Source organism: Physella acuta, unplaced genomic scaffold, assembly GCF_028476545.2.
Source record: "Physella acuta isolate Inbredline_101_S28 unplaced genomic scaffold, ASM2847654v3 ptg000171l, whole genome shotgun sequence".
Classification (NCBI taxonomy): Eukaryota; Metazoa; Mollusca; class Gastropoda; family Physidae; genus Physella; species Physella acuta.
Window position 1 is genome coordinate 617,849 of NW_026731690.1, and position 24,678 is coordinate 642,526.

General features: G+C 40.4%; 3 protein-coding genes across 3 annotated transcripts; 2 read left to right on the forward strand and 1 right to left on the reverse strand.

Moving 5' to 3' along the window:
- Nucleotides 1-2,611: 2,611 nt before the first annotated feature.
- On the reverse strand, nucleotides 2,612-3,580 carry LOC131936200 (lysophosphatidic acid receptor 1-A-like). Its single transcript, XM_059293114.1, has one exon. The coding sequence runs from the start codon at nucleotides 3,578-3,580 to the stop codon at nucleotides 2,612-2,614; it is 969 nt and encodes a 322-aa protein (XP_059149097.1).
- A 2,139-nt stretch (nucleotides 3,581-5,719) lies between these two features.
- Nucleotides 5,720-18,989, forward strand: LOC131936201 (uncharacterized). Its single transcript, XM_059293115.1, has 11 exons — nucleotides 5,720-5,802; nucleotides 7,079-7,275; nucleotides 9,084-9,336; nucleotides 10,033-10,047; nucleotides 11,938-12,164; nucleotides 12,887-13,133; nucleotides 13,764-13,814; nucleotides 15,505-15,713; nucleotides 16,785-17,034; nucleotides 18,145-18,210; nucleotides 18,925-18,989. The coding sequence occupies exons 1-11, from the start codon at nucleotides 5,763-5,765 to the stop codon at nucleotides 18,987-18,989; spliced, it is 1,620 nt and encodes a 539-aa protein (XP_059149098.1). The 5' UTR covers nucleotides 5,720-5,762.
- A 3,315-nt stretch (nucleotides 18,990-22,304) lies between these two features.
- On the forward strand, nucleotides 22,305-23,336 carry LOC131936202 (N-formyl peptide receptor 2-like). The gene has a single exon (XM_059293116.1). It carries the CDS (start codon nucleotides 22,305-22,307, stop codon nucleotides 23,334-23,336), a length of 1,032 nt encoding a protein of 343 aa, XP_059149099.1.
- The last annotated feature ends 1,342 nt before the right edge of the window (nucleotides 23,337-24,678 follow it).

Genomic DNA, 24,678 nt, shown 5'->3' on the forward strand with positions numbered 1-24,678 from the left:
GTAGGATCGAATCCTCGGCCTCGATTTGGTCAGGAGCGAAAATTCCCTCTCTGGTGCCAGACAAGAAACGATATTAGAGACATAGAAGATTGTACTTCAGAGTTTGATTGGGTGATATCGATTGTGATATCGATTGAGGTATCGTTTGGGGTATCGGTTGTGGTATCGGTTGTAATATTGGCTGTGGTATCGCTTGTAATATTGGGATATCGGTTGTGGTATCGGTTGTGATATAAGTTGTGGTATTGGTTTTGTTTTCGGTTGTTGTATCAGTTGTGATAGCGGTTGTGGTATCGGTTGTGGTATCGTTATGGTATCGGTTGTGATATCGGTAGTGATATCGGTTGTGGTATCGGTTGTGGTGTCGGTTGTTGTATCGGTTGTGGTATCGGTTGTAATATAAGTTGTGGTATCGGTTGTGGTATCGGTTGTAATATAAGTTGTGGTATCGGTTGTGGTATCGGTTGTGGTATCGGTTGTGGTGTCGGTTGTAATATTAGTTGTGGTATCGGTTGTGGTATCGGTTGTTGTATCAGTTGTGATATCGGTTGTGGTATCGGTTGTGGTGTCGGTTGTTGTATCGGTTGTGGTATCGGTTGTAATATAAGTTGTGGTATCGGTTGTGGTATCGGTTGTAATATAAGTTGTGGTATCGGTTGTGGTATCGGTTGTGGTATCGGTTGTAATATTAGTTGTGGTATCGGTTGTGGTATCGGTTGTTGTATCAGTTGTGATAGCGGTTGTGGTATCGGTTGAGGTATCGATGGTGGTATCGGTTGTGGCATCAGTTATGGTATCGTTTATGGTATCGCTTTTGATATCGGTTGTTATTTCGGTTATGATATCGGTTTTTAAAGATGAATTGTCAGCTGGACTTTCAATGGATATATATATATATATATATATATATATATATATATATATATATATATATATATATATATATATATATATATATATATATATATATTATTTTAAAAATCAGATAAAAACTGCACACTAAAGAAAGATTTGGAATTGGCAAATTGTGATATTTTTATTTCGAGATCTGGTTTTATCAACTGTTCTTTGTCCAGGACATTAATTCTAGACCCGTGCTAAATTGAGGTAGAACATTTTTTACTCTCTACAGTTCAGCCTGATATGATTTGCATAGGCAAACGCACATATTTGAATATGTGAGATTTATATGTGGTTCGAAAAGGTTTGACAAATACATTTCTCATGTTATCATTTGCAGGAAATCTGCACTTATTGAAGGTAGAGGGTATGACAGTTAACTCAGAAGGTTTCAGTTTTATCGCGAGCTAGTCATTAGGATGTTCCTGAGTCCACCCAGCTTTAATGGGTACCTGACCCACGTTATGAAAGTAAAGGTGGCTGACCGTTATATCGCTTCCTTATATCCGATTCCATAGAGACAGGTGAACTCTAGTAAATCGGATCGATGGACCGTTAGGTCCGAAATGTTAATTTTTACTTTCAAGTGTATGGTTCTAATTAATTGTATGTCGAGCGGTTCACGATTATTTCAATTAGTTTGATTAGTTTACTAGTAGAATCTGCTGAACTATACATAGACAATAGTATTATTAACTAATCTATCTAGATCTATCTAGCTAGGACCTAGGACTCAATGATTTATCTAATACTTAGTAATTACCTTCATTGTTGGCCACCGTGAATTTAAATCCAAGAAAAGAAAAATGCAAAAGTAAGCTGTAGATAAACAATAGCTGTCTGTAAATGTGAAACATGCTGATTGAAATACTTGACTAATCAGTAAATTAATGTTCTATTTAGTCAACCAGCTTTCAGCCATTAACAAATATGTGTGTGTAAACAAATATACTTCTTGTGGTGACGTAATTGATAAATGTGTATTGAAGAGCTACATTTTCACTTAATAAAAAATAACAATCGACTTGAAATTTTCTAAGTAGGCTATAAATGATACCGGTGCTGTAGTAAATAGAAACTGTGTTGTTTTTATTTTCATTATCGAAGTTCTAATATTATCAGCATTAAATTTTTTTGTCTGTCTACTCAATAACATTTAATGTTAAAAATACAATTAATATCACATACTCTCCGACGGTCTATTGAACAACATTCAAATGTTAAGAAAACACAATCGAGAATACAACTCATTTCTTTAGCGAGATGGTTTTTAATTATTTTCTTTTAAATACATTAAAACACACCTGAACAAACTGCGAAAACAATAAAACGTATTGTCACATTATGATTTTAAATAATCATAAATCTGGAACGGCGAGGCCTAAGCGGTATATAGCTAGGCTGCTAAAACAAAGTCTCGAGTTCGTATCCTGATCCAAGCCAGTGGAAAGTCCCTGATCTAAAGTAAAGGCGGCTGGGCAAAAGGCTGACCACACCTTCCATCACATGCTGAAATCAAGAAACTTGAATTCTACATAGTCTGCCAGAGTATCAGTAGGTCTAAACAGAATGCGTTATTGTTTTTTTGATTTACATATGAAACCTTTGTAAATAGTTATATATATATATATATATATATATATATATATATATATATATATATATATATATATATATATATATATATATATAGATAAAACCTGTAAAACCATCAATGCCGTGAACGACAACGTAACATTTGAATCAATATGGCCCTGTACTTGCCGCTCATGTTGTAGTACACTAGCATGTTGATGGAGGAGTTGAACGTCTCCAGGAGAATGTTGAACGAGTAAAACAGAAGGTAGATGTTTCTCTCCTCCCTAAAGATGGCGAACTTGGGCTCGGCAAGTCCCGTCAGGAGCAGCACGAGACTGGGCAGGTAGCAGACGATGTAGATTCCAGCCACACAAGACACCATCAGGATCGTGCGAGTTCCTTTATGGTTGCCTTGGTCACCCAATGTCGTCATCTTCAGCCATTTTGACCTTTTGCGTATCTCAAAACTAAGGATTGAGGTGAATATTATAATCAGAATATACGAGAAGACTTGGACGAAGGCGTGGATGGAGAGGGTGATGTTGGTGTCAGGGGTGGAGCCGGTTAGGAATGAGCACAACCAGGTTTGGTTTAAGGTCGGGATGAATTTCCAGTTTAAGTAGAGCTGTAGGTAGAACGGGATGAGGGTCAGGGAAAGGGAGATAAAAAGGCTGGATAAAACAAGGGCGGTTACTCTACGGGTGATGATTCGTTTGACTTTTAGTGGGATTAGAACGCACATGCATTTTTCGAATGTGACGAAAGCAATGACGCAGCTGATGATGCGGCTTAGCGTCGCGCGCGGGAAGGACGCGACAAGACTTTGGAACCCGATTGGTTCAATCAAGGTCAAGGCGACGAAATCGGGGTTAGAGGTCAAACTGAAGACCATGGCCGTCATGACGGAGAAGAATTCGGCCACGGCCAGCACAAAGAGGCTGATGTTGACGTTGTCTTTGAATCCCAGCCTCCAGAAGACTGCGATGTTGAGTGCATTGGCAAGCACACCACTGGCGGAGACTAGACAGTTCAAGTACTCAACGTTGACAGTCATGAACAACATCGCGATGTCAACACTTATCACAGGGACGTAAGGCATCATCGTGATGTCACGGGTAGATATCATCGTGATGTTTTGTGTGGCGGCGATCATCTTGTGATGTGTAATATTACTCTTAAGTGATGAATTGAAAAAAACATCCATTGTTGAAATTTCTAGTATTTTCTCGACTTTTTTTTTAAAGTAGTAAAAGGCCTACTCTTAAAACGATGATTTGCTACATAGTAGAGACGAAAGAGATTTATATTTTAACTTGACATCTTTTTGGAAACAAGCGCTAAAATATCAAAGAGGTTTCAGAAAAGATTATGAACATATAACTTTTAAAACACATTATGTATAGTATGCAAGGAATAACCTCTAATACACCAGAACAAATACTCTAAATATCGACTATATCTCGGATATTGCAGATTTAAAATTATATGAAATTAGAAAAAAATTCTTTTGAAATTCCGAGTGAGTCTTTACCTTTATATATAACAATTAGTTTGTTAGAAATGTAATTCGAAGTAAGTAAACAGACTAGTTATTAAACTAAGCGATAGACTAATTTCCCTAGTTCAGTATTAAACGTTTGAAATTTAGCACTTTGAGTGTAGATATTAACCTCAATTATCAGTTATATTATCTTTTGCAAACTCTACATGAACCATAGCTATCAAAGTTAAATGTATATTACCTGTTAATTTTATGTTAAATTACTTAGCTAACACCATCTTGCATAATATCTCTGCACATATAATCGACACAATTTCACGCAATTAATTTTTTCGCCCCTGCTTGGATGATTCGTTCGTAATTAGATTGATCTTAATTCGTTGAATTGTAGTACTATCAAGGCTTAGTAAGTGGTGCTTATAATAATGAATTTGTTGAACATTACATTTACATTTTTCAAATAAAATGTTAAGTCTTTCTTTATCTGCAGTATGTTAAAAGTGGTGTTAATTTTTCAATAAAGGTTAAAGTTATGATACGTATTACTGATAATTTTTAAGGAATAATTTTATTGTAAATGAGTTACTTTAACGTAAAGAATGAGATATGACTAATAAAACTATTGCTGTCACATGTGTCATGGTATAATAAGGTGGACACGTGTAAAATGTGTGTGGTGTTTCTTTTCTTCACTGGAGTGGAGGAGAACCTTCACTAGCTAGATGAGTGATACTTTTGTCAGGTGATCGTAATATGTTGATGGAATCGATCACGTGGTGTATGGATTTAAGATGTGAAAGACCAGTTTGAGATATCGATGGCCCAGGCCATACGACTAGATGGCCAGCTGGAGAGAGAATGGCCGAGGCCAAGCGACTAGATGGCCAGCTGGAGAGAGAATGGCCAAGGCCATACGACTAGATGGCCAGCTGGAGAGAGAATGGCCAAGGCCATATGACTAGATGGCCTGCTGGAGAGAGAATGGCCAAGGCCATATGACTAGATGGCCAGCTGGAGAGAGAATGGCTGAGGCCAAGCGACTAGATGGCCAGCTGGAGAGAGAATGGCCAAGGCCATACGACTAGATGGCCAGCTGGAGAGAGAATGGCCAAGGCCATATGACTAGATGGCCAGCTGGAGAGAGAATGGCCAAGGCCATACGACTAGATGGTCAGCTGGAGAGAGAATGACCGAGGCCATACGACTAGATGGTCAGCTGGAGAGAGAATGACCAAGGCCATACGACTAGATGGCCAGTTGGAGAGAGAATGACCAAGGCCATACCGATGGCCGACTGGAGGTCATACAACTTAACGAGCGAATGGCCAATGTCTTAAGACACGACGGCCAACCCAACCGGAAAGACAATGGCCCAGGACATACGACACGACGGCCAACAGGAGAGAGAATGGCCAATGTCTTAAGACACGACGGCCAACCGTGGAGACAATGGCCCAGGATATATGACACGACGGCCAACAGGAGAGAGAATGGCCAATGTCTTAAGACACGACGGCCAACCGTGGAGACAATGGTCCAGGACATACGACACGATTCACCACACCTCTACACCTATCATGAGTACGCTACAAACACTCGCTGCGCACCAATCCCGTTGTAAAATTAGCTTAGAAATGCACGATTTCACACCGGAAAAACGAACACTAAAACATGACATTTTTCTTTGAAGCGCCTCTCCTATTTCCTTTATACAAATATTATTCGTTTAAACTACTTTGTTTAAAAAAAAACAATAGGTTTTGTGTATTCTAGAAAGGTGTAAATGTTAACTCAAGTTGTATTTATCTCTCTAATATGTGCAGGTGGGTTGTAACGTGTAAAATAATTGGTGTTGTTTGTAAAAAAAGTAATGACATAGATCAGTGGCGACTCTAGATCTAGGTAGTGTGTCTTGGTGCATGAACTGAAACTGCTACACCAAAAAAAAATATTTTGGTGGTACATTCCCCTTTATTCTATTATTTCAATATGATAAAACACAGATAGTCTCAGAAGATACGGCAGCGCATTTTAACAGGAAATACTTTTGGGGTTTCTTAAATATGAATTACTGTAAACCATTGTTTTTATTTGACCGTTGAAATCCAAATCAAGTCAAGAGTAGGCCTATTCATTATTTTTTTAAGATTAATTGACGTAAACAACCAACAGAAACAGCATGTAGAAAAATTAGCAACATATAGTATACATAAATTAAAAAACTAAACTCAAGTGGAGCACTAATTAACGCTTCTTTTAATGAACTCAGGACTACACACATGTTTTTTGCTGGAATGTATAGAAAGATTATGATTAAAAAAGTAAAACTGGTTTCCAGCAATGATTAGCTTATGCATGAGTTTTGTTTTAATCCATCTGGCGAAATTGTGACCATATAAGGTCATGTCTTAATTTCTCCAGGTGTTGATAATGTAATCCTAAGGTCATGTCTTCCCTAGATATTCATACTATGACCCTATAAGGTCATGTATTCCCCAGATATTCATACTATGACCCTATAAGGTCATGTCTTACCCAGATATTCAAACTACGACCCTATAAGGTCATGTCTTCCCAGGTGTTGATACAGTGACCCTATAAGGTCATGTTGATACTGTAATCCTATAAGGTCATGTTGATACTGTGACCCTATAAGGTCATGTTGATACTGTGACCCTATAAGGTCATGTTGGTACTATGACCCTATAAGGTCATGTCTTCCCCAGATATCCATACTATGACCCTATACGGTCATGTTGGTACTATGACCCTATAAGGTCATGTTGATACTGTGACCCTATAAGGTCATGTTGATACTGTGACCCTATAAGGTCATGTTGATACTGTGACCCTATAAGGTCATGTTGGTACTATGACCCTATAAGGTCATGTCTTCCCCAGATATCCATACTATGACCCTATGCGGTCATGTTGGTACTGTGACCCTATAAGGTCATGTTGATACTGTGACCCTATAAGGTCATGTTGATATTGTGATCCTAAGGTCATGTTGATACAGTAACCCTAAGGTCATGTTGATACTCTGACCCTATAAGGTCATGTTGATACTCTGACCCTATAAGGTCATGTTTTCCCCAGGTGTTGACAGTGTCACCCTCACCATCAACAACTACAGATATGAATGCAATGACTGTCTAAAGACTGGACACCCGCAGGTCACTGTCTACGGTCAGGCCTTGACCTCAGAGGTCAGCACCGACCAGGTTGGGTGCCAAGCCCTGTATGCAGACGTGTGCACGGACGTCAACTGCTCACGGGAGCAGTCTTGGTCGTGGGTGAGTAAATACAGTGCACGTGAGATCTAATACACATAGAGTGGCACACAGCTACAAGTAAATACACGTGAGATCTAATGCACATAGAGTGACACATAGCTACAAGTACGTGAGATCTAATATACATAGAGTGACACACTGCAACACGTACGTAAGATCTAATGCACATAGGGTGAACACACGGCTACAGGACTTTACCCCCATGGATATTTCCCCCCCCCCGGACATTTCCCCCCCCCCGTATTTACCCCCGGAGCAATTACCCCCCTGTCAATTACCCCCCAGGGGAATTACCCCCCCCCCCCCCCCCCACCTCTCAAGTTAAAATCCTAACTCTAACTAGAATTTTATACCTATATACTACTTTAATCCAAACCGTAAGAAAAAGACCAAAACCTAAGCATCCACCTTAGCCTAAAACTTCACACAAAACCAAAACCAAAGCTAGACACAACCCTAACCCTAACACTAGCTCTAACCCTAACCCTAACCCTAACCCTAACCCTAGTCCTAAACCTAGCCTTAACCCTAGCCCTAGCCCTAAACCTAAACCTAACGCTAACCCTAACCCTAACCCTAACCCTAACCCTAACCCTAACCCTAACCCTAACCCTATCCCTAACCCTAACCCTAACCCTAACCCTAACCCTAACCCTAACCCTAACCCTAACCCTAACCCTAACCCTAACCCTAACCCTAACCCTAACCCTAACCCTAACCCTAACCCTAACCCTAACCCTAACCCTAACCCTAACCCTAACCCTAGCCCTAGCCCTAGCCCTAGCCCTAGCCCTAGCCCTATCCCTAACCCTATCCCTAGCCCTAAACCTAAACCTAACCCTAACACTAACCCTAACCCTAGCCCTAACCCTAATCCTAAACCTAGCCTTAACCCCAGCCCTAGCCCCAAACCTAACCCTAACCCTAACCCTAACCCTAACCCTAACCCTAACCCTAACCCTAACCCTAACCCTAGCCCTATCCCTATCCCTAACCCTAACCCTAACCCTAACCCTAACCCTATCCCTAAACCTAACCCTAAACCTAGCACCCTAACTCTAACCCTGTCCGGGGGGGGGGGGGGTGGGGGGGGGGGGGGTAATGTCCTACTGGGCGGGGGGGGGGGTAATTGACAGGGGGGTAATTGACAGGGGGGGGTAATTACTCTGGGGGGTAATGTCGGGGGGGGGAAATATCCGGGGGGTAATTGACAGGGGGGAAATGCCCTGTTCCCGAACACACAGCTACAAGTACATGCATGTCAATAAACGAATAAACCCGCAGCGTGTGTCAATTATAACGTGGGTGGTAGGCAGCTGCATGTGCGTGCATGTCAAAACACAATACTCACAGTCTAAACGGTGGGTACTTGTAATGCACGTGCACATGCTTATGATAACAAATAACAACTACTATCACGAGCACATACAAACGCACACACTGTCACAGTATAGGCGATGTGTGATCAGATACTACTACAGACACATGCACGCAACGCCAAGCTCACACTATACCTAGCTCTAAGTCGATTACACTGTTTCAACTCTATTTGTCGATTTTTTCGAGATTTAAGTTCACCATATTTAAATTTTAAGTTCACCCGAACCTCATGAAAACCTGTAGTGGCCATATCACACACCACTTTTACTAAACCATTTAATTATCACCAATAGCTTCACCTAGACAAAGATATAAAACCTTATTTAGCGATATTTTTGAAAAGTTATAACAACCGTATGCCCCAATGACATAATCTAGTACAATCCATTGACTCCACTCCGTAATGTATACCCCCCCCCCCGACACAGATCTGCATGTACAGTGGGATGTGCGGTAAAATAGACTGCTCCAAGGATGCCGTCAACTCACACAGCTACGAGTCCAGCCACACCCACCTGTGTCAATGCCGGACAGAGTTAGACGTTGACCACCGCCTCAGGGTCACCTTTGAACTGGACGTCTCCATGCTGCAGGTGATGCGGTTCCGGTTCCGGTGGGCGGATACAGAGAACCAGGCACCGTTGGCCGTTAGTCCTGTGGTGGAGTTAGCTATTGTCAAAGGTAATTCCAGCGTTCAGCTAACTTTAATACATTCAATTATGGTGTTTGACTTATTTTTTGTTTTTAAATTTCTTACGACGTTTGACTTATTTTAATTTAAATTTGCTTTAGTAAAATATATCTTGAATTTTCTCAAAACTGCACAAATAAAATATATTTTGGTGTTACACTTAAATGCATTAAGTGTGCGTTGCTTTACTTATAATAATAGTTACGAGAAAATAATGTGTGTGTACCGTAATTATGTTTGTGATGTTTCTAGTTTCTATCTTTCTTTGTAAATTATTAAGTCGTTGCTTATATATGTATACCAAAAATTGCAGTTACAGTGTATATTTGACATGGCTGTTAGTAATATGTGAATATTGATGATTTTTATGTGTGTTTATCAAAGTATTATTGATTAGATATATGCATTATAATTTGTTGCTAATTATAACCGCATGTCAAAATCATATTAATTATTTGTATTTATATATCAAAGTGCTAATGAATATGCTTATATGTTCGTATGTTGTTTCGCATTAGTGTATGTCAAGTTAAAATTTAAAACTTTTTTTAAAGCAAACTTTTACGTTATTGTTATCTATCCTTGTGTGAAGCGCCAGCAATTTAATTGTGTTATTTTCAACATACAATTGAATGTTAAATAATGTTAAACTAACTAATAATACAAATCATTGTTTATTTTACCAGTTTGGATGGAGTTTGGTGAGTAAACAGATATATCGTTGCTAATATTGTTGTTTTTGAATTGTTTGAATAATATTCTTTTTACAATTTATTTATTTTTTAAAAATTCTAATTGATGTAAGTTAGTAAGCACGATTTAAAAAAAAATTCATAAAAAACGTTTTAATAACAAGCTTTTATGTAATGGTGCACTAAAAAGTAGAAAATAAATTATAGACTACTATTTAAATAACTATAAAGAAAAGCGTGGGTCACTTTAGTATCTATTGGATACCTTTACTAATGTTGAGGAAGACACCCACGCTTTTCTTTATAGTTATTTAAATAGTAGTCTATAATTTATTTTCTACTTTTTAGTGCATCATTACATAAAAGCTTGTTATTAAAACGTTTTTTATGAATTTTTTTTTCAGTACTTTACATGTTTTATTTACAATAGAGTTACATGACTAAAAACCATTGCGCGCCTACTGAACATCACGTTCAGTAGGTGCGCAATGGTTTTTGAACGCAGCCATTACGTGGTCGTGATGGCGCAGCTATTGATGACGCGTGTGGTGTGGTTGGCTAGACATGCCTACTAATTCGGTCCAAATTTTAATTAATTCATAAAAAATAAATTAGGCATCCAATTAAGTCAAATTTAGTTTCAGATTGCATTGTCTTCATGTCTTGACCCACGTGCCAACTGTGAATCGTGTCGGTCAAGTAGAACTGTCCGAATTTTCACTCCTGCGTTTCTATCTAGACAGACTGTCGACAGACTGACGACAGAGGAAGTGAGTTAAATAAAAGCTTGTAAAAAATGATTAAAACTGGTGTTAATCTGATGTTGTACCTTGATATTTACATCCAAGCGTATACAAAAAATGTGTACTTATTTAGTGAACCAAACCCTGATCCATTCTAAAACCCTCGACTGTGATCCCAACCTAAGCCTTTCCAGAACCCTACCCTGTGATGCCAACCTAAACCTTGCTAGAAACCTCTAGTGTGAACCCAACCCTAATCCATTCTAGAACCCTCGGTTGTGATTCCAACCCTAATACATTCTAAAACCCTCTAGTGTGAACCCAACCCTAAATCTATCCTAGAACCCTCTAGTATGAACCCAACCCAAATCCATTTTAGAACTTTCTAGTATGAACCAAACCCTAATACATTCGAGAACCCTCTTGTATGAACCCAACCCAAATCCATTCTAGAACCATCTGCTGTTAACCCAACCCTAATCTATTCTAGAACCCTCTAGTATGAGCCCAACCCTAATCCATTCTAGAACCCTCTAGTATGAACCCAACCCTAATCCATCCTAGATCCCTCTAGTGTGAACCCAAACCTAATCTATTCTAGAACCCTCTTGAATTAACCCAACCCTAATCTATTCTAGAACCCTCTAGTATGAACCCAACCCTAATCTATTCTAGAACCCTCTAAAGTGAACCCAACTCTCATCCATTCTAAAACCCTCTTGAATTGACCCAACCCTAATCTATTCTAGAACCCTCATGAATTAACTCAACCCTAATCCATTCTAGAACCCTCTAGTATGAACCCAACCCTAATCCATCCTAGAACCCTCTAGTATGAACCCAACCCTAATCTATTCTAGAACCCTCTAGTATGAACCCAACCCTAATCTATTCTAGAACCCTCTAGTATGAACCCAACCCTAATCTATTCTAGAACCCTCTAGTATGAACCCAACCCTAATCCATTCTAGAACCCTCATGAATTAACCCAACCCTCATCCATTCTAGAACCCTCATGAATTAACCCAACCCTCATCCATTCTAGAACCCTCATGAATTAACCCAACCCTCATCCATTCTAGAACCCTCATGAATTAACCCAACCCTCATCCATTCTAGAACCCTCATGAATTAACCCAACCCTCATCCATTCTAGAACCCTCTGTTGTTGAGGCGCCCTACCTGATCATCCACGGCCACTTCCCGAGCTGCTACCAATGTATTGTCTTGGAGCGGGACCCCGTTGTCTTGTATTGGTCGGCTGTCTACGGTCCTGATTACTGGTGGCAGGCCAGGACCGGCCTCTGCTACGGGGTCTACCTCGACGTCTGCTACGCTGATGACGTCATGGACTGTGAGAATGGGCGCGAGTCGTGGTATGAGGTGAGTCAAGACATCTTATTTTGATGTTGGTAATAGGTGAGATATGACATCGTATGTTGGTATGAGGTGAGCCGTGATATATTTTGTTCATGTCGTGACATGTGTCTTGTTCATAACATACGTGTTACTAATGACATGCGTCTTCTCTGTGACATTTATCTTGCTGATGACTTTTATTTTGCTGATGACATTTATTTGCCTAATACATATGTCTTGTTGATGTTTTTTTGATGTCATTTGATTTCCCGATGGCATGTGCCTTGCTTATGACATTTGTTTTGCTGATGACAGCGTTGTTGCTAATAACATTGCTGTTGCTGATGAAATTTTTCTTGCTGATTTCATATGTCTTGCTGATAACATTTCACTGACCAGAGTTTCTTCCAGGCATCCCCCCCCCCGAAGAAAGTCTACCGCCCCCCGAACGAGACGGATTTTATATAGTAAACATACACTTTTACTAGACTAGTGTCCGCCCCCCCCCCCCGAAAAATTTTGACCGCCCCCCGAAAATTTCAAGTGCCCCCCCCCCCCCCCCCCCCGGAGAAAAAAGTCTGGAAGAAACACTGTCACTGACTGATACTATTTAGTCTTACTAATCATGTAGTCTTCAAGCAATGAAGAAAACATTTAACGTTAAAAAAAATATTAATTTATCACAATACGTTTTTGCAAATGATCTCACAAACTGAAATAGTCTATGTACCTCTCTTGTTATATAGAAATGCGCCTACAATTTTGACTGTAATAAAGTGAGATGCGGAGTCACTGAGCTGGCGTCACTACCAGACTCCCCGTGTCTGTGCATGAACGACGCCCAGTACCACCAGCTGTACATCTACCTGAACGGCACCAAGGAAGTGGCCAGGAACATGCATTACAGACTGAGGTGGACCGAGAAGTCGGCGACTGATGTGGCAGCCGGCAGCATCGCTTTTAGTAATGTCGTCAGCATTAAGGAATTGTACGGTAAGTGGGTACTTTCATCTTTGTATGATAAGTCATTAATTTAGTCACATTTTTATATCGTCAGCATTAGGAAATTGTACGGTAAGTGGATACTTTAATCTTTATAAGATAAGTGACTAATTTAGTCACATGCTTATATGGTCAGTGACTAATTTAGACAATTGTATATGGTAAATTACTAATCTAGACAATTTTTACACGGTATGTAATAAGACATACTTTTATACGAAAGGGACAACTTTATACGGTTAGTAACTTCTTTAGACAAAGATCGTACAGCGACTTTTAATAACAAAGATTTATTCTATGAGTGAAACATTTATACCCATTTTTATTTTCAAAAAATGAATAATGTGATTTTATATTAATACATGCTTTAATAAAATACAACGACTACATAGAATAACTAGTTGATATCTGTTTTGTTGTAAAAGGCGATGCTTAGGTCAATATTCTGTAAAGAACAATGTGAAATCATGCCTAGCTCATGATCACTCTATCACAGCTCAAAGTAAAATTGTAATCGATGTCTTTCGTTGGTGTTCAAAGACTTAAACAAGCCTAGCATATGATCATTTTATCCTTGCTCGAAGTAAAATTGTAATCGATGTCTCTTTTTGGTGTCCACAGACTTTGGCCACTTGGTGGATACTTTCTCTCAACTGACCACGACGTCATTTGGTAGGACTTGAATTGTTTTCAATAGGGTCCTTAGATTAGTATGACGAAGTTTTATTTTTTTTTTATTTTAAGCATTCTGTCATCTGTAAAGTCAAATTTTCCTACTTTATATACGCACTACACGACAATCCGGAAGCACTTCCGTGTTATATAAAACCAACTTTCTTGTATAAAAGTCCACATCCCTACTTAAATACAGCCTCACCACAACTACCACTCACCTCCACATTTTATAGATCACACTCCTGTATTCACTAACACGATAATCCATTCACTGAAGTAAGGACGCCACTCACTTTACAACGACCAGCTCATCATGCGACCTAACCCGAAAGTAAAAACTCAAACCTTCTGTATCAATCACAATTATGTGCTGCATTAATGAATTCATCATCTTCTAAATTAAATTTTTTTATCAGGCCTAGAGTTTCTTTCTACTTATGTCACCCTCGTATATCCCCTACACATCCCCCATCAACCCCGAAACATCACCCATCAACCCCGACACATCACTCATCAACCCCGACACACCACCCATCAACCCCGACACATCACCCATCAACCCCCGACACATCACTCATCAACCCCGACACATCCCCCATCAACCCCGAAACATCACCCATCAACCCCGACACATCCCCCATCAACCCCGACACATCACCCATCAACCCCGACACATCACCCATCAACCCCGACACATCACCCATCAACCCCGACACACCACCCATCAACCCCGACACACCACCCATCAACCCTGACACATCAACCCCGACACATCACTCATCAACCCCCGACACATCACCCATCAACCCCGACACACCACCCATCAACCCCGACACATCACACATCAACCCCGACACACCACCCATCAACCCCGACACACCACCCATCAACCCCGACACATCAACCCCGACACATCACCCATTAGCCCCGACACATCAACCCTGACACATCACCCATCAACCCCCGACACATCACCCATCAACCCCGACACATCACCCATCAACCCCCGACACATCACTCATCAACCCCGACACATCCCCCATCAACCCTGACACATCACCCATCAACCCTGACACATCACCCATCAACCCCGACACATCACCCATCAACCCCGACACATCACACATCAACCCCCGACACATCACCCATCAACCCTGACACATCACCCATCAACCCCGACACATCACCCATCAACCCCGACACATCACACATCAACCCCCGACACATCACCCATCAACCCTGACACATCACCCATCAACCCCGACACATCACCCATCAACCCCGACACATCACACATCAACCCCCGACACATCACCCATCAACCCTGACACATCACCCATCAACCCTGACACATCACCCATCAACCCCGACACATCACACATCAACCCCCGACACATCACCCATCAACCCCGACACATCACCCATCAACCCCGACACACCACCCATCAACCCCGACACACCACCCATCAACCCCGACACATCAACCCCGACACATCACTCATCAACCCCCGACACATCACCCATCAACCCCGACACATCACCCATCAACCCCGACACACCACCCATCAACCCCGACACACCACCCATCAACCCCGACACATCAACCCCGACACATCACCCATTAGCCCCGACACATCAACCCCGACACATCAACCCCGACACATCACTCATCAACTGTCACCCTCAGATATCCCCGGCACATCCCCTATAGAGCTGTCACTGATCGGTTACCATAACAACTGCACCGGGTGTATCGAGTTTGGCAGATCTGTCATCCACCTGTTCTGGCAACTCCAGTCTAAGGACATCTCCTTCCGACACCGACAAAACGGATGTTTCACGATCTACGCCGAAAAGTGCTTTAGCTGTAGCCCCAAGAAGATCGATTGGGAACAGGTTTGTGTTCGACATGTAAACATCGTTTGCCTACATTAACTAAAGAGAGAATTGGATAAAGATTACATTATTACATGCCAATGGCGTGGCTAGGTTGGGTCTCATCCTGTATGGCAACTAGAAATGAACGTCGGTGTCTCCCCCCCCCCCCCCCTCCTTTGATAAGTCTAAACTTTTCACGGATAATAGTAGCCATACTTATCTGCAATCGGTTAATAAAACAACATGATATAACTTTTTTTTACGTCATGGTGTCGTCGTCCCCCTCCCCCCCCCCACCAATCCTTGTCTGCAACTATACATTTCTTCTCCTCACCATTGTACTCCTCACAGGAACTTAACTCACTCACATCCTCCTATTCTACTGGCTACCAAATCTACACTTCTTCCTCAGGCTGTCTCTAACGCCAGACTAACACCCAATTTGTCACTTCTCAACTCACCTTTCATTGGTCTGTCTATTCTATTGGAGCCTCCTCTTTCTTTAACTACTTGACCAGTGGCTATTTAAACCTTCAATCTCATCTCTTATTTCACATTCTCCCTGATGCGTAAACTTGTGTTAACACACACAGCTCCACATGCCATTAACCAACGTACAGTTGAATCACCTATTTATTCTGTTATTCAATAACAACTGTTTTGACTTACCTGTGTACCATGGCCACGACCTACAGTTTACTCATACAACTTCACCTACCTGTGTCTTACGTCACCTCCACCTACAGTTTACCTTCGTCTCCACCTTTCCTACACCCCCCGCGTGTGTACCTCCGCCTCCACCTACAGTTTACCTTCACCTCCACCTACAGTTTACCTCCACCTCTCTTACACCCCCCGCGTGTGTACCTCCGCCTCCACCTACAGTTTACCTCCACCTCCACCTACAGTTTACCTCCACCTCTCTTACACCCCCCGGGTGTGTACCTCCGCCTCCACCTACAGTTTACCTCCGCCTCAACCTACAATTTACCTCCACCTCCACCTACAATTTACCTTCGCCTCCACCTACAGTTTACCTTCACCTCTCCTACAGTTTACTTTCACCTCCACCTCTCCTACACCCAACAGGTGTGCACTTTCGCCTCTATCTGCAACAACCTCCGCTGCAGCCTTGAATTCACCAAGCAGGTGAAGAGCCACACCTGCCAGTGCGTGTACCAGATCTACGAGCAGACGGAGCTGCTGATCCTGTCCTTCCCCTCCAACAGAGAAGACTTCCAGTACAGCTACAGAATTAAAGGCGTGCTCAGCACTGACCTCAGCTATCCTGAAGCCACTGTTGTCTACAGTAATACATTTCAGTTGTTGGAGATAGCGAGTACGTATTGGTTTACTGTAAAACAGCATAAAGCCACACACATAATATATGATAATATATGTATATATAACCTGTAATATATATATATATATATATATATATATATATATATATATATATATATATATATATATATATATACATATATATATATATATATTATACAGGTTGTATTTTTATCCATAACTACATAATTCATGCTGCTCACACTATTATAATTTGGGAGGTTGTTGAGTAAACTCAATGGAACGATTCTGTCTTATTGGTCTCTCCGATTTTCTAGTGGCTATATTGTCTGTCGTTATATTGTCTGTCGTCATATTGTCTGTCGTTATATTGTCGGCTGTTATATTGTCGGCCGTTTTATTGTCGCCCGTCACTTAATTGTTATCTAGAAGAATACGATAAATTTTAGGGAAGCTTACTCCCCTTTTATCAATCAAACACTCTTAAATACTGTTAAAATTACTTGTGACATTATTTTCAAATCTTTTGTTTTTATATTGTCGGCCGTAACATTGTCGGCCGTTATATTGTCGGCGGTCCATTGACTGTGACCTAGGGTACACGATACAGTTGAGGGGAGCTTACTCCCAATTTATCAATCAAATACTCTTGGTGTAAACATTTCTTGTAATTTTAATTTTCAAATCTTTTTGTAATTACGTGTCGGCAGGTCGCTGTTCTACTACACACTACCTAGAAGGTGATGTATTATAACCAGTGGCGTAGCGAGGTCGGGTGTCACCCGGGGCGGCACATAATGGTGTCAACTCTCCCCCCCCCCCCCCCGCCCCCAGAGGCGTAGCGACTCTTCCCGGGGACAAATTTTCGATTTGCACCTTCTCTCCCTCGAATTTTCGATTTGCACCCCCCCCCTTCAAGTTTTTCTCTATATATTTTGCTATTTTTTGCCTTGGTGTCACCCACCCCCCCCTAAATGTTGTCACCCGGTGCGGTCCGCACCCCCCTCCCGACCCTCGCTACGCCCCTGATTATAATACAAAATCTTTTGAGTTTACATGTTTAGGAAATGTGTATATACCTGAAAAAAGTGTATATTCCCCTGTTTGGAAAATACATACTAAATGTGTTTTTCTTTTGAAACAGAAAATGGCCATTTAACAGAAGACTTGCTAGGGAGTATTATCAATTCCAATACCTCCCCATACCCAGGTGAGATGATTTGTTTTCTATTCTAAAATTATTTCTTTTAAACCTTTGCTTAAATCTTTGCCTGTTTTTACTAAAGGAAATTACAAATAATCTAAAGATCTATTAACTTTGGGAAGTTCAATAATTTTTAGCGCAATTTCCATACTGGTAATTGCGATTATTTACTCATCATTTCTGGATGGATGTGTGTCCGCAGCTTTAAGTCGTATCTCCTCCTCAACGAAGCAATATCGAGGACCAGTTTCAAAAGCAAATATGTTAAGCAAGTTACGAGGATGATTGTGGGCCAAAAAAATTCCCGGAATTCCTTCATGTATTTCCCGGAAAAGCCAAAAAACCTCGAAGAAATGCAGTTTTCGGCCCATATCTCGGCAACCAGACCACTTAGCGACTTAAAACATTTACCAATCGATTCCTGTCATAATTTAGAACAATATTGCCGAAGAAAGTTTTCAAAAATATCCTTTCGTTACATTATACATAATACACTACAGTAGGACTATAATCAAGCGTCGTGGAGGATAAAAATTCATTTTTTTTTCAATCTCGTTAAAAATATTTTTTCTATTTTGTTTTGAATTATTAAAACTACTTGTGTTGCATTATTTATTTGCTGAATATATGATTTATCTCGATTTAAAATTGTTATGGATAACATAAGGAAATTGCGCTCAAATTGTCACTAGACTTTTTATTAACCTGTTTTGTGCATAGGGGAAAAGGAGGAGGCTTTCACCCTTCATCCACTCCGTAAATCGGCCTTTAATTGCTGTGTGTAAAAACTCTAAGAACGCCTTACAATAATACATCTTTAAAAAAATTATAACTACAAAATAATTATATTGTCCATGTTTGTTAATAACGGCACAAAACATAAGATAAATAGCGTTAAGCAAAATGTTCAGGGTGAGTTGTTAAGTTCAGAGAAAAAGTGTTTCAAGATTTCGATTTGCACCCCTCCCCCCATCAAACTTTCAATTTGCACCCCCCCCCCCCTCAAACAAACTTTCCATTTGCACCCGTAAAGCGCATGATTGCTAAACCGATAAGTCACGAGTTCAAACCCCGGAAATTTAAAGTTTGATTTTCAATGGCACAAACCATCTAGGAGTGGCAACTCCAAAATCAAACAACTGCATTGTTGTTTGTTCGTCTAACTGCGAAATCAGCCGATTGTAGATGATTTGAACAGTTCATTTTCTGCCTAAACTCTACACCCATATTCATTTAAGTAAAAGTCGGGAACAGGACATTACCCTCCCCACGTCAATTACCCCCCGGACATTTCCCCCCGTCATTACCCCCCGGAGTAATTACCCCCTGTGAATTACCCCTCTGTCAATCACTCCCTGCCCAGTAGGACATTAGCCCCCGGTCATAGCTTAAGGTTCAGCTAGGGTTAGAACTAGGGTTTGAGTTTGGCCTAGGTCTAGGGTTAGCGCTAGGGTTAGGGTTAGGGTTAGGGTTAGGGTTTGTGCTTGGGTTAGGGCTAGGGTTAGGGTTAGTGTTAGGGTCAGGGTTAGGCTTAACTGAAGGTCTAGAGTTGGGTTTGGTTTTGGGTTGATTTTAGTGTGAGGTGAATTTTTAGGTTTTTCGTCTCTGTCTTAAGGTTAGGATTAAGGTAATATATAGGTAGAGATTCGGAGTTAGAATTAGGATTTTATTTTGGTGGATGAGTGGGGGGGGGGGGGGGAATAATTCCCCAGGAGGTTGGGGGGGGGGGTAATTGACAGGGGGTTCTTGACAGGAGGGTAATTGCTCCCGGGGGGAGGGGTAAATACGGGGACGATATCCGGGGGGAAATGTCCGTCGGGGGGTGGGGGGGGGGGGGTAATGTCCTGTAGCGGTAAAAGTCAATGCATCTTACCTTATTTTTTCAGATATTATTTTCATAGCATTGATGCTAGTGAGGTCAGCCTATTTGTTCGCAGATACGATGTAATCGAAAGGATTGCTACCATATCAGAATACAGGAAAATCGAAAGGATCGCTACCATATCAGAATACAGGAAAATCGAAAGGATCGCTACCATATCAGAATACAGGAAAATCGAAAGGATCGCTACCATATCAGAATACAGGAAAATCGAAAGGATTGTACCTAAACAAGCGACAGGGAAAGGATGTAAAAAAATAGTTACTATCTGCCCCATTTCTTGTAACTTCTAATCAGTGATGATTGATTGTTGATTGCATTTGTTTACATATGAAGGCAAATCATGTATATATGCATATTTAGTGGCAGATTATTCATGTTCTAATGTTGTTATTTTCCATACTTATATAAAACATTTAGTTTAAAAAAAAATAAAAATTGTGCAGTAAAAATTTTGTAATAGCAGGTATTTGATTAATACAACCATTTTTTGGTTTCCGTGTGACCGTATTACAATATTTACTATAAAGGAATTAGGTAAAAATTGAGCAAGTGATCATAATATATGTTAAACGTCTCTTCTGTCATCTCATGTCACCAGTGGCGTAACTGGGGGAGGTCGGATAGGGCGGCCGCCCCGGGCGCCGAACATAAGGGGGCGCCAAAAGGGGTAGAAAGCATTTAAAAGCTCCTTTGAATATATTTTTAAACTGGGGTATTGAATTATTTACACTCAAAGTTAAGAAAGTGAACGGCTGCATGGCTGTACATACTGATTTAACTGTTCTCTACATCAATTGTGTTGCACCACAAGAAATACCATTATGGGAAAGGGACAACAACTCGAATAATTATATCTATCAATGGGTGGAAGGAGCGGCGCCTGATTGATATTCCCCCCCCCCCCGGCGTCTGAAATGGGTCGCTACGCCAATACATGTCCCCCGTATCAAGTTAAAATAAATATTTTCCCTGTTTTTTATTTTAAATAATCACTACTCCGATTAGTCCTTTATGTGAGCCTTGTTGAAACAAAAATACTGACTTGGAGTGGGAATAGAACACGAACCAGAGGTCTATCCAAGATAATAATCATAGGCACTGGCTAGGAAGGAGAACAGGGGTAATACAAAGAGGTCACTAGATGTAGGGCATCAAAGGCTGGACTTGGAAGCCAGTTGCAGAACTACTCACATCAGCAGACGACCGAAACAGATGGAGGAGAATTAAAAAGTAAATCTAAGCTGGTACCACAATGACTCCAATACAGGTAAAGGGATAATTGATTGCTATTTACCGATGTAATTAAAATGATTAGGACCAAATTGAAATGTTTAACTAGGACCTACAAAAAAACCTCCTTGTATCATTATACAAAGATCGTAAGTGGCAATTATTCAACCATTTTATTTCTCTTTATTGTGTAAAAACTATGCATTTTTATAATGTGTGTTTACACGAAATAATTTATCATATCCCTAACAAACGTAAGTTGCTTAGGTAAAAACACGTCATGTATGCCTTTTAATTAAACTTAATTAAAGACACATAATTTATGTGTTGTTAGTCGATCAATAAAAGATCTGCAATTATGCTAAACATAATGACGATTAAACATGTTTCGCTAATTTGAAATCTGATGACTGTAGTAACAAAACATCACATAATTTTTAGCCGTGATCGAGTAAAGGAAATCGAGCATAAATTAAAGAAGAAATAAATTTCTATTGACTGAACTAAACGTCTAAAAGAGTTGTCAATATTTGCTGAAATAAAAATGATTGATTCGCTCTTCCATGTACAAGTAGACATGTTTGTTCAGACTAATTAATTCATCGCGTCATTTAAAAGATTAAACAATTACATATTTTCTTTTATGAAGGTGTTCCGTTGATACTTGTCAGATAAAAGGGGAGAAGTTTTTAAAAAGGGTATTATTTGATTTGTTTTTGTTTTGTGGCATTTTGTTTGATTTGTCGTTGCGATGATAGATTAACTGTTCCTTTAATTTGATTGTGTGCTAAAAAATATTTACAAAAAAATTAATTGAAAGAGATCTTGAATCTGTGGGTTATATAAATCTATTCAACGCTCATGTTTCCCTAGAGTTATGTTTTTGAGGACCTTTTGTGGTTTCTTCCAGTGAGTTGGTAGATTAACTAGGGTCAGGTTTCAATGGATGCAAGTAGTTGACGCCCTGCTGTCCGTACACAGCACGATGCCAGCACCAAATTCCAGCAACAACCAAAGTCACGATGTTGTAGGACACGACGAGTTCTACCTGGGGTACGTCAGCCAATCCGTGCTGGACTTTGTGCTACTCGTCAACCTTGACCTTCTCTGCGGGGTCATCGGTCTGCTGGGTATCGCGGCGAACCTGGCCAACCTGAAGGTCTTCCTGCGCCAGGGGTTCAAGGACCAGGTCAACCTGACCCTCGCGGCCCTGGCGGTGAGTGACCTTGGGGCGCTGGTCACGCTGGAGGGGTACAACGTGCTGGTCAACCCCTGGCTGGCCAAGGCTGACCTGCCCTTCCTGCCTCTGGAGGTCCAGAGTCTGGCCGTCTTCTACCCCCACAACTATTTCACACGTGTGCGAGGGTTCCTCACAGCATTCATCGCGTTTGAAAGATGTCTATGCGTGACTTTACCATTAAAAGTCAAAACAATTATCACCCGAAAAGTCACGTTTTCGTATATTACAATCATATATTTTATAATGATTATAAACGTATTTCCCAATTATTATATGACTTATTACGACTGGAAAAATGTTAAAAATAGAACAGTTTGGGGAATATTCTACCGGCCCAACAAAGACGCCGTGTTTAATATTTCGTTTTTCGTGACGGATTTCTTCATTCCTCTGTTGTCGTTTTTCATCGTCATCATCTGCACGGCAATAACAGCGTGGACGCTGCGCAGCAAACTACAGTGGAGAAAATCCGTTTCCATGACGACGGACAAACCCGCCGCACCGCAAAAAGAGATGAAAGTTGTGCGCATGATCACGGTCGTGTCCGCCATCTTTATCGTCTGCTTCCTGCCGTTCTCGATGATCCTGACGTCACGGGCCGTGGTGACGGAGATGAAGATTAACGGAAGGTTCTGGAACCTGGTGCTGCTAGTGGGGTCAGTGGCCTTTGTCCTGGAGACCATCAACTGCAGCATCAGCCTGCTGGTCTACTACAACATGAGCACCAAGTTCAGGGAACACCTGCAGGCTCTATGGAGAAACACAAGGCGACTCTAGAAATAGGGCTGGTAAGTGGGTCACCAACCAGTTATAGGGCTGGAAAGTAGGTCACCAACCAGGTGTATGGCTGGTAAGTAGGTCACCAACCAGTTATAGGGCTGGTAAGTAGGTCACCAACCAGTTATATGGCTCAAGCAGGTTTTATTGAGCCGTAGAATTGGTTGGTGACCTACTTACCAGCCCTATACGGCTCAGTAAAATCTGCATTAGACATAGAGTTGGTTGGTGACCTACTTACCAGCCCTATTGGAGAGTCGTCAATAAGTCCAGTTTTTCTTTTCAAATGGAATTGGTAATTATTTATTTCGCAGTAGTTTGTATTCACAAAAATTTCTAAATAGGAATATGTTACGCATATTATTTGTAATATAACTAAATGAAAAGACATTTTCAAATTATGATAGTAAATAATTAAAGATACTTAAAAGAAATGTAAACGATTTTTTTCTTATACTATTTTTTATTCGCGATCCACAAGCAGATTTTTGTTATTAACAAAGCATGTTTTAGTAATGTAACTAATACCTCAGGCAAAGCTTTTGGCGAAAAAAGTTGCAGCCCTAAATCTAATTTGTCATTTAACATTCATTTCTTCCGATAGATCTTATCAGGCATGTATTCAAAAGCATTCACAAATATTAGCTAGTCGCACAACAAAACAAAATACATTGACTTCATCCGGGATCAGATATGAAGCTATCTACATTTTCTGGACAAAAGTACTCCAATAGATGTATGTACCATAATCGTTTTTTTTTGTAACATTAAACAGATACACAGAAAATACGATACGTCTCTTTCTTGTATTACAGTTACACTATTATTTCTTAAAAAAAAGCAATAAGAAATTAAGAAATGTAAAATTAAAAACAAACGTTTTCTCGTCTTTTAACCATCATTCACTTGACTTGTGTAGACGGTGTGGACGTGGAATACTGAAACAAGATGGCAGCGTATATAATTAAATCAAACAGTCAATACTGAAGATATATAGCACGTCTTTAGCACTAACGTATATAATTAAATCAAACAGTCAATACTGAAGATATATAGCACGTCTTTAGCACTAACGTATATAATTAAATCAAACAGTCAATACTTAAGATATCTTAGCACGTCTTTAGCACTAACGTATATAATTAAATCAAACAGTCAATACTGAAGATATATAGCACGTCTTTAGCACTAACGTATATAATTAAATCAAACAGTCAATACTGAAGATATCTTAGCACGTCTTTAGCACTTACGTATATAATTAAATCAAACAGTCAATACTTAAGATATCTTAGCACGTCTTTAGCGCTAACGTATATAATTAAATCAAACAGTCAATACT

What these genes read in the sequence shown, in the direction of transcription:
- LOC131936200 (XM_059293114.1), bottom strand. Translation starts at nt 3,580, where the DNA reads ATGATGCCTTACGTCCCTGTGATAAGTGTTGACATCGCGATGTTGTTC.
- LOC131936202 (XM_059293116.1), top strand. Translation starts at nt 22,305, where the DNA reads ATGCCAGCACCAAATTCCAGCAACAACCAAAGTCACGATGTTGTAGGA.
- LOC131936201 (XM_059293115.1), top strand. Translation starts at nt 5,763, where the DNA reads ATGTTAACTCAAGTTGTATTTATCTCTCTAATATGTGCAG. An exon ending in GGCGCGAGTCGTGGTATGAG is followed by an intron (nt 12,165 to 12,886) that starts GTGAGTCAAGAC and finishes CTTGTTATATAG; the next exon opens with AAATGCGCCTACAATTTTGA. An exon ending in TCAGTTGTTGGAGATAGCGA is followed by an intron (nt 17,035 to 18,144) that starts GTACGTATTGGT and finishes CTTTTGAAACAG; the next exon opens with AAAATGGCCATTTAACAGAA.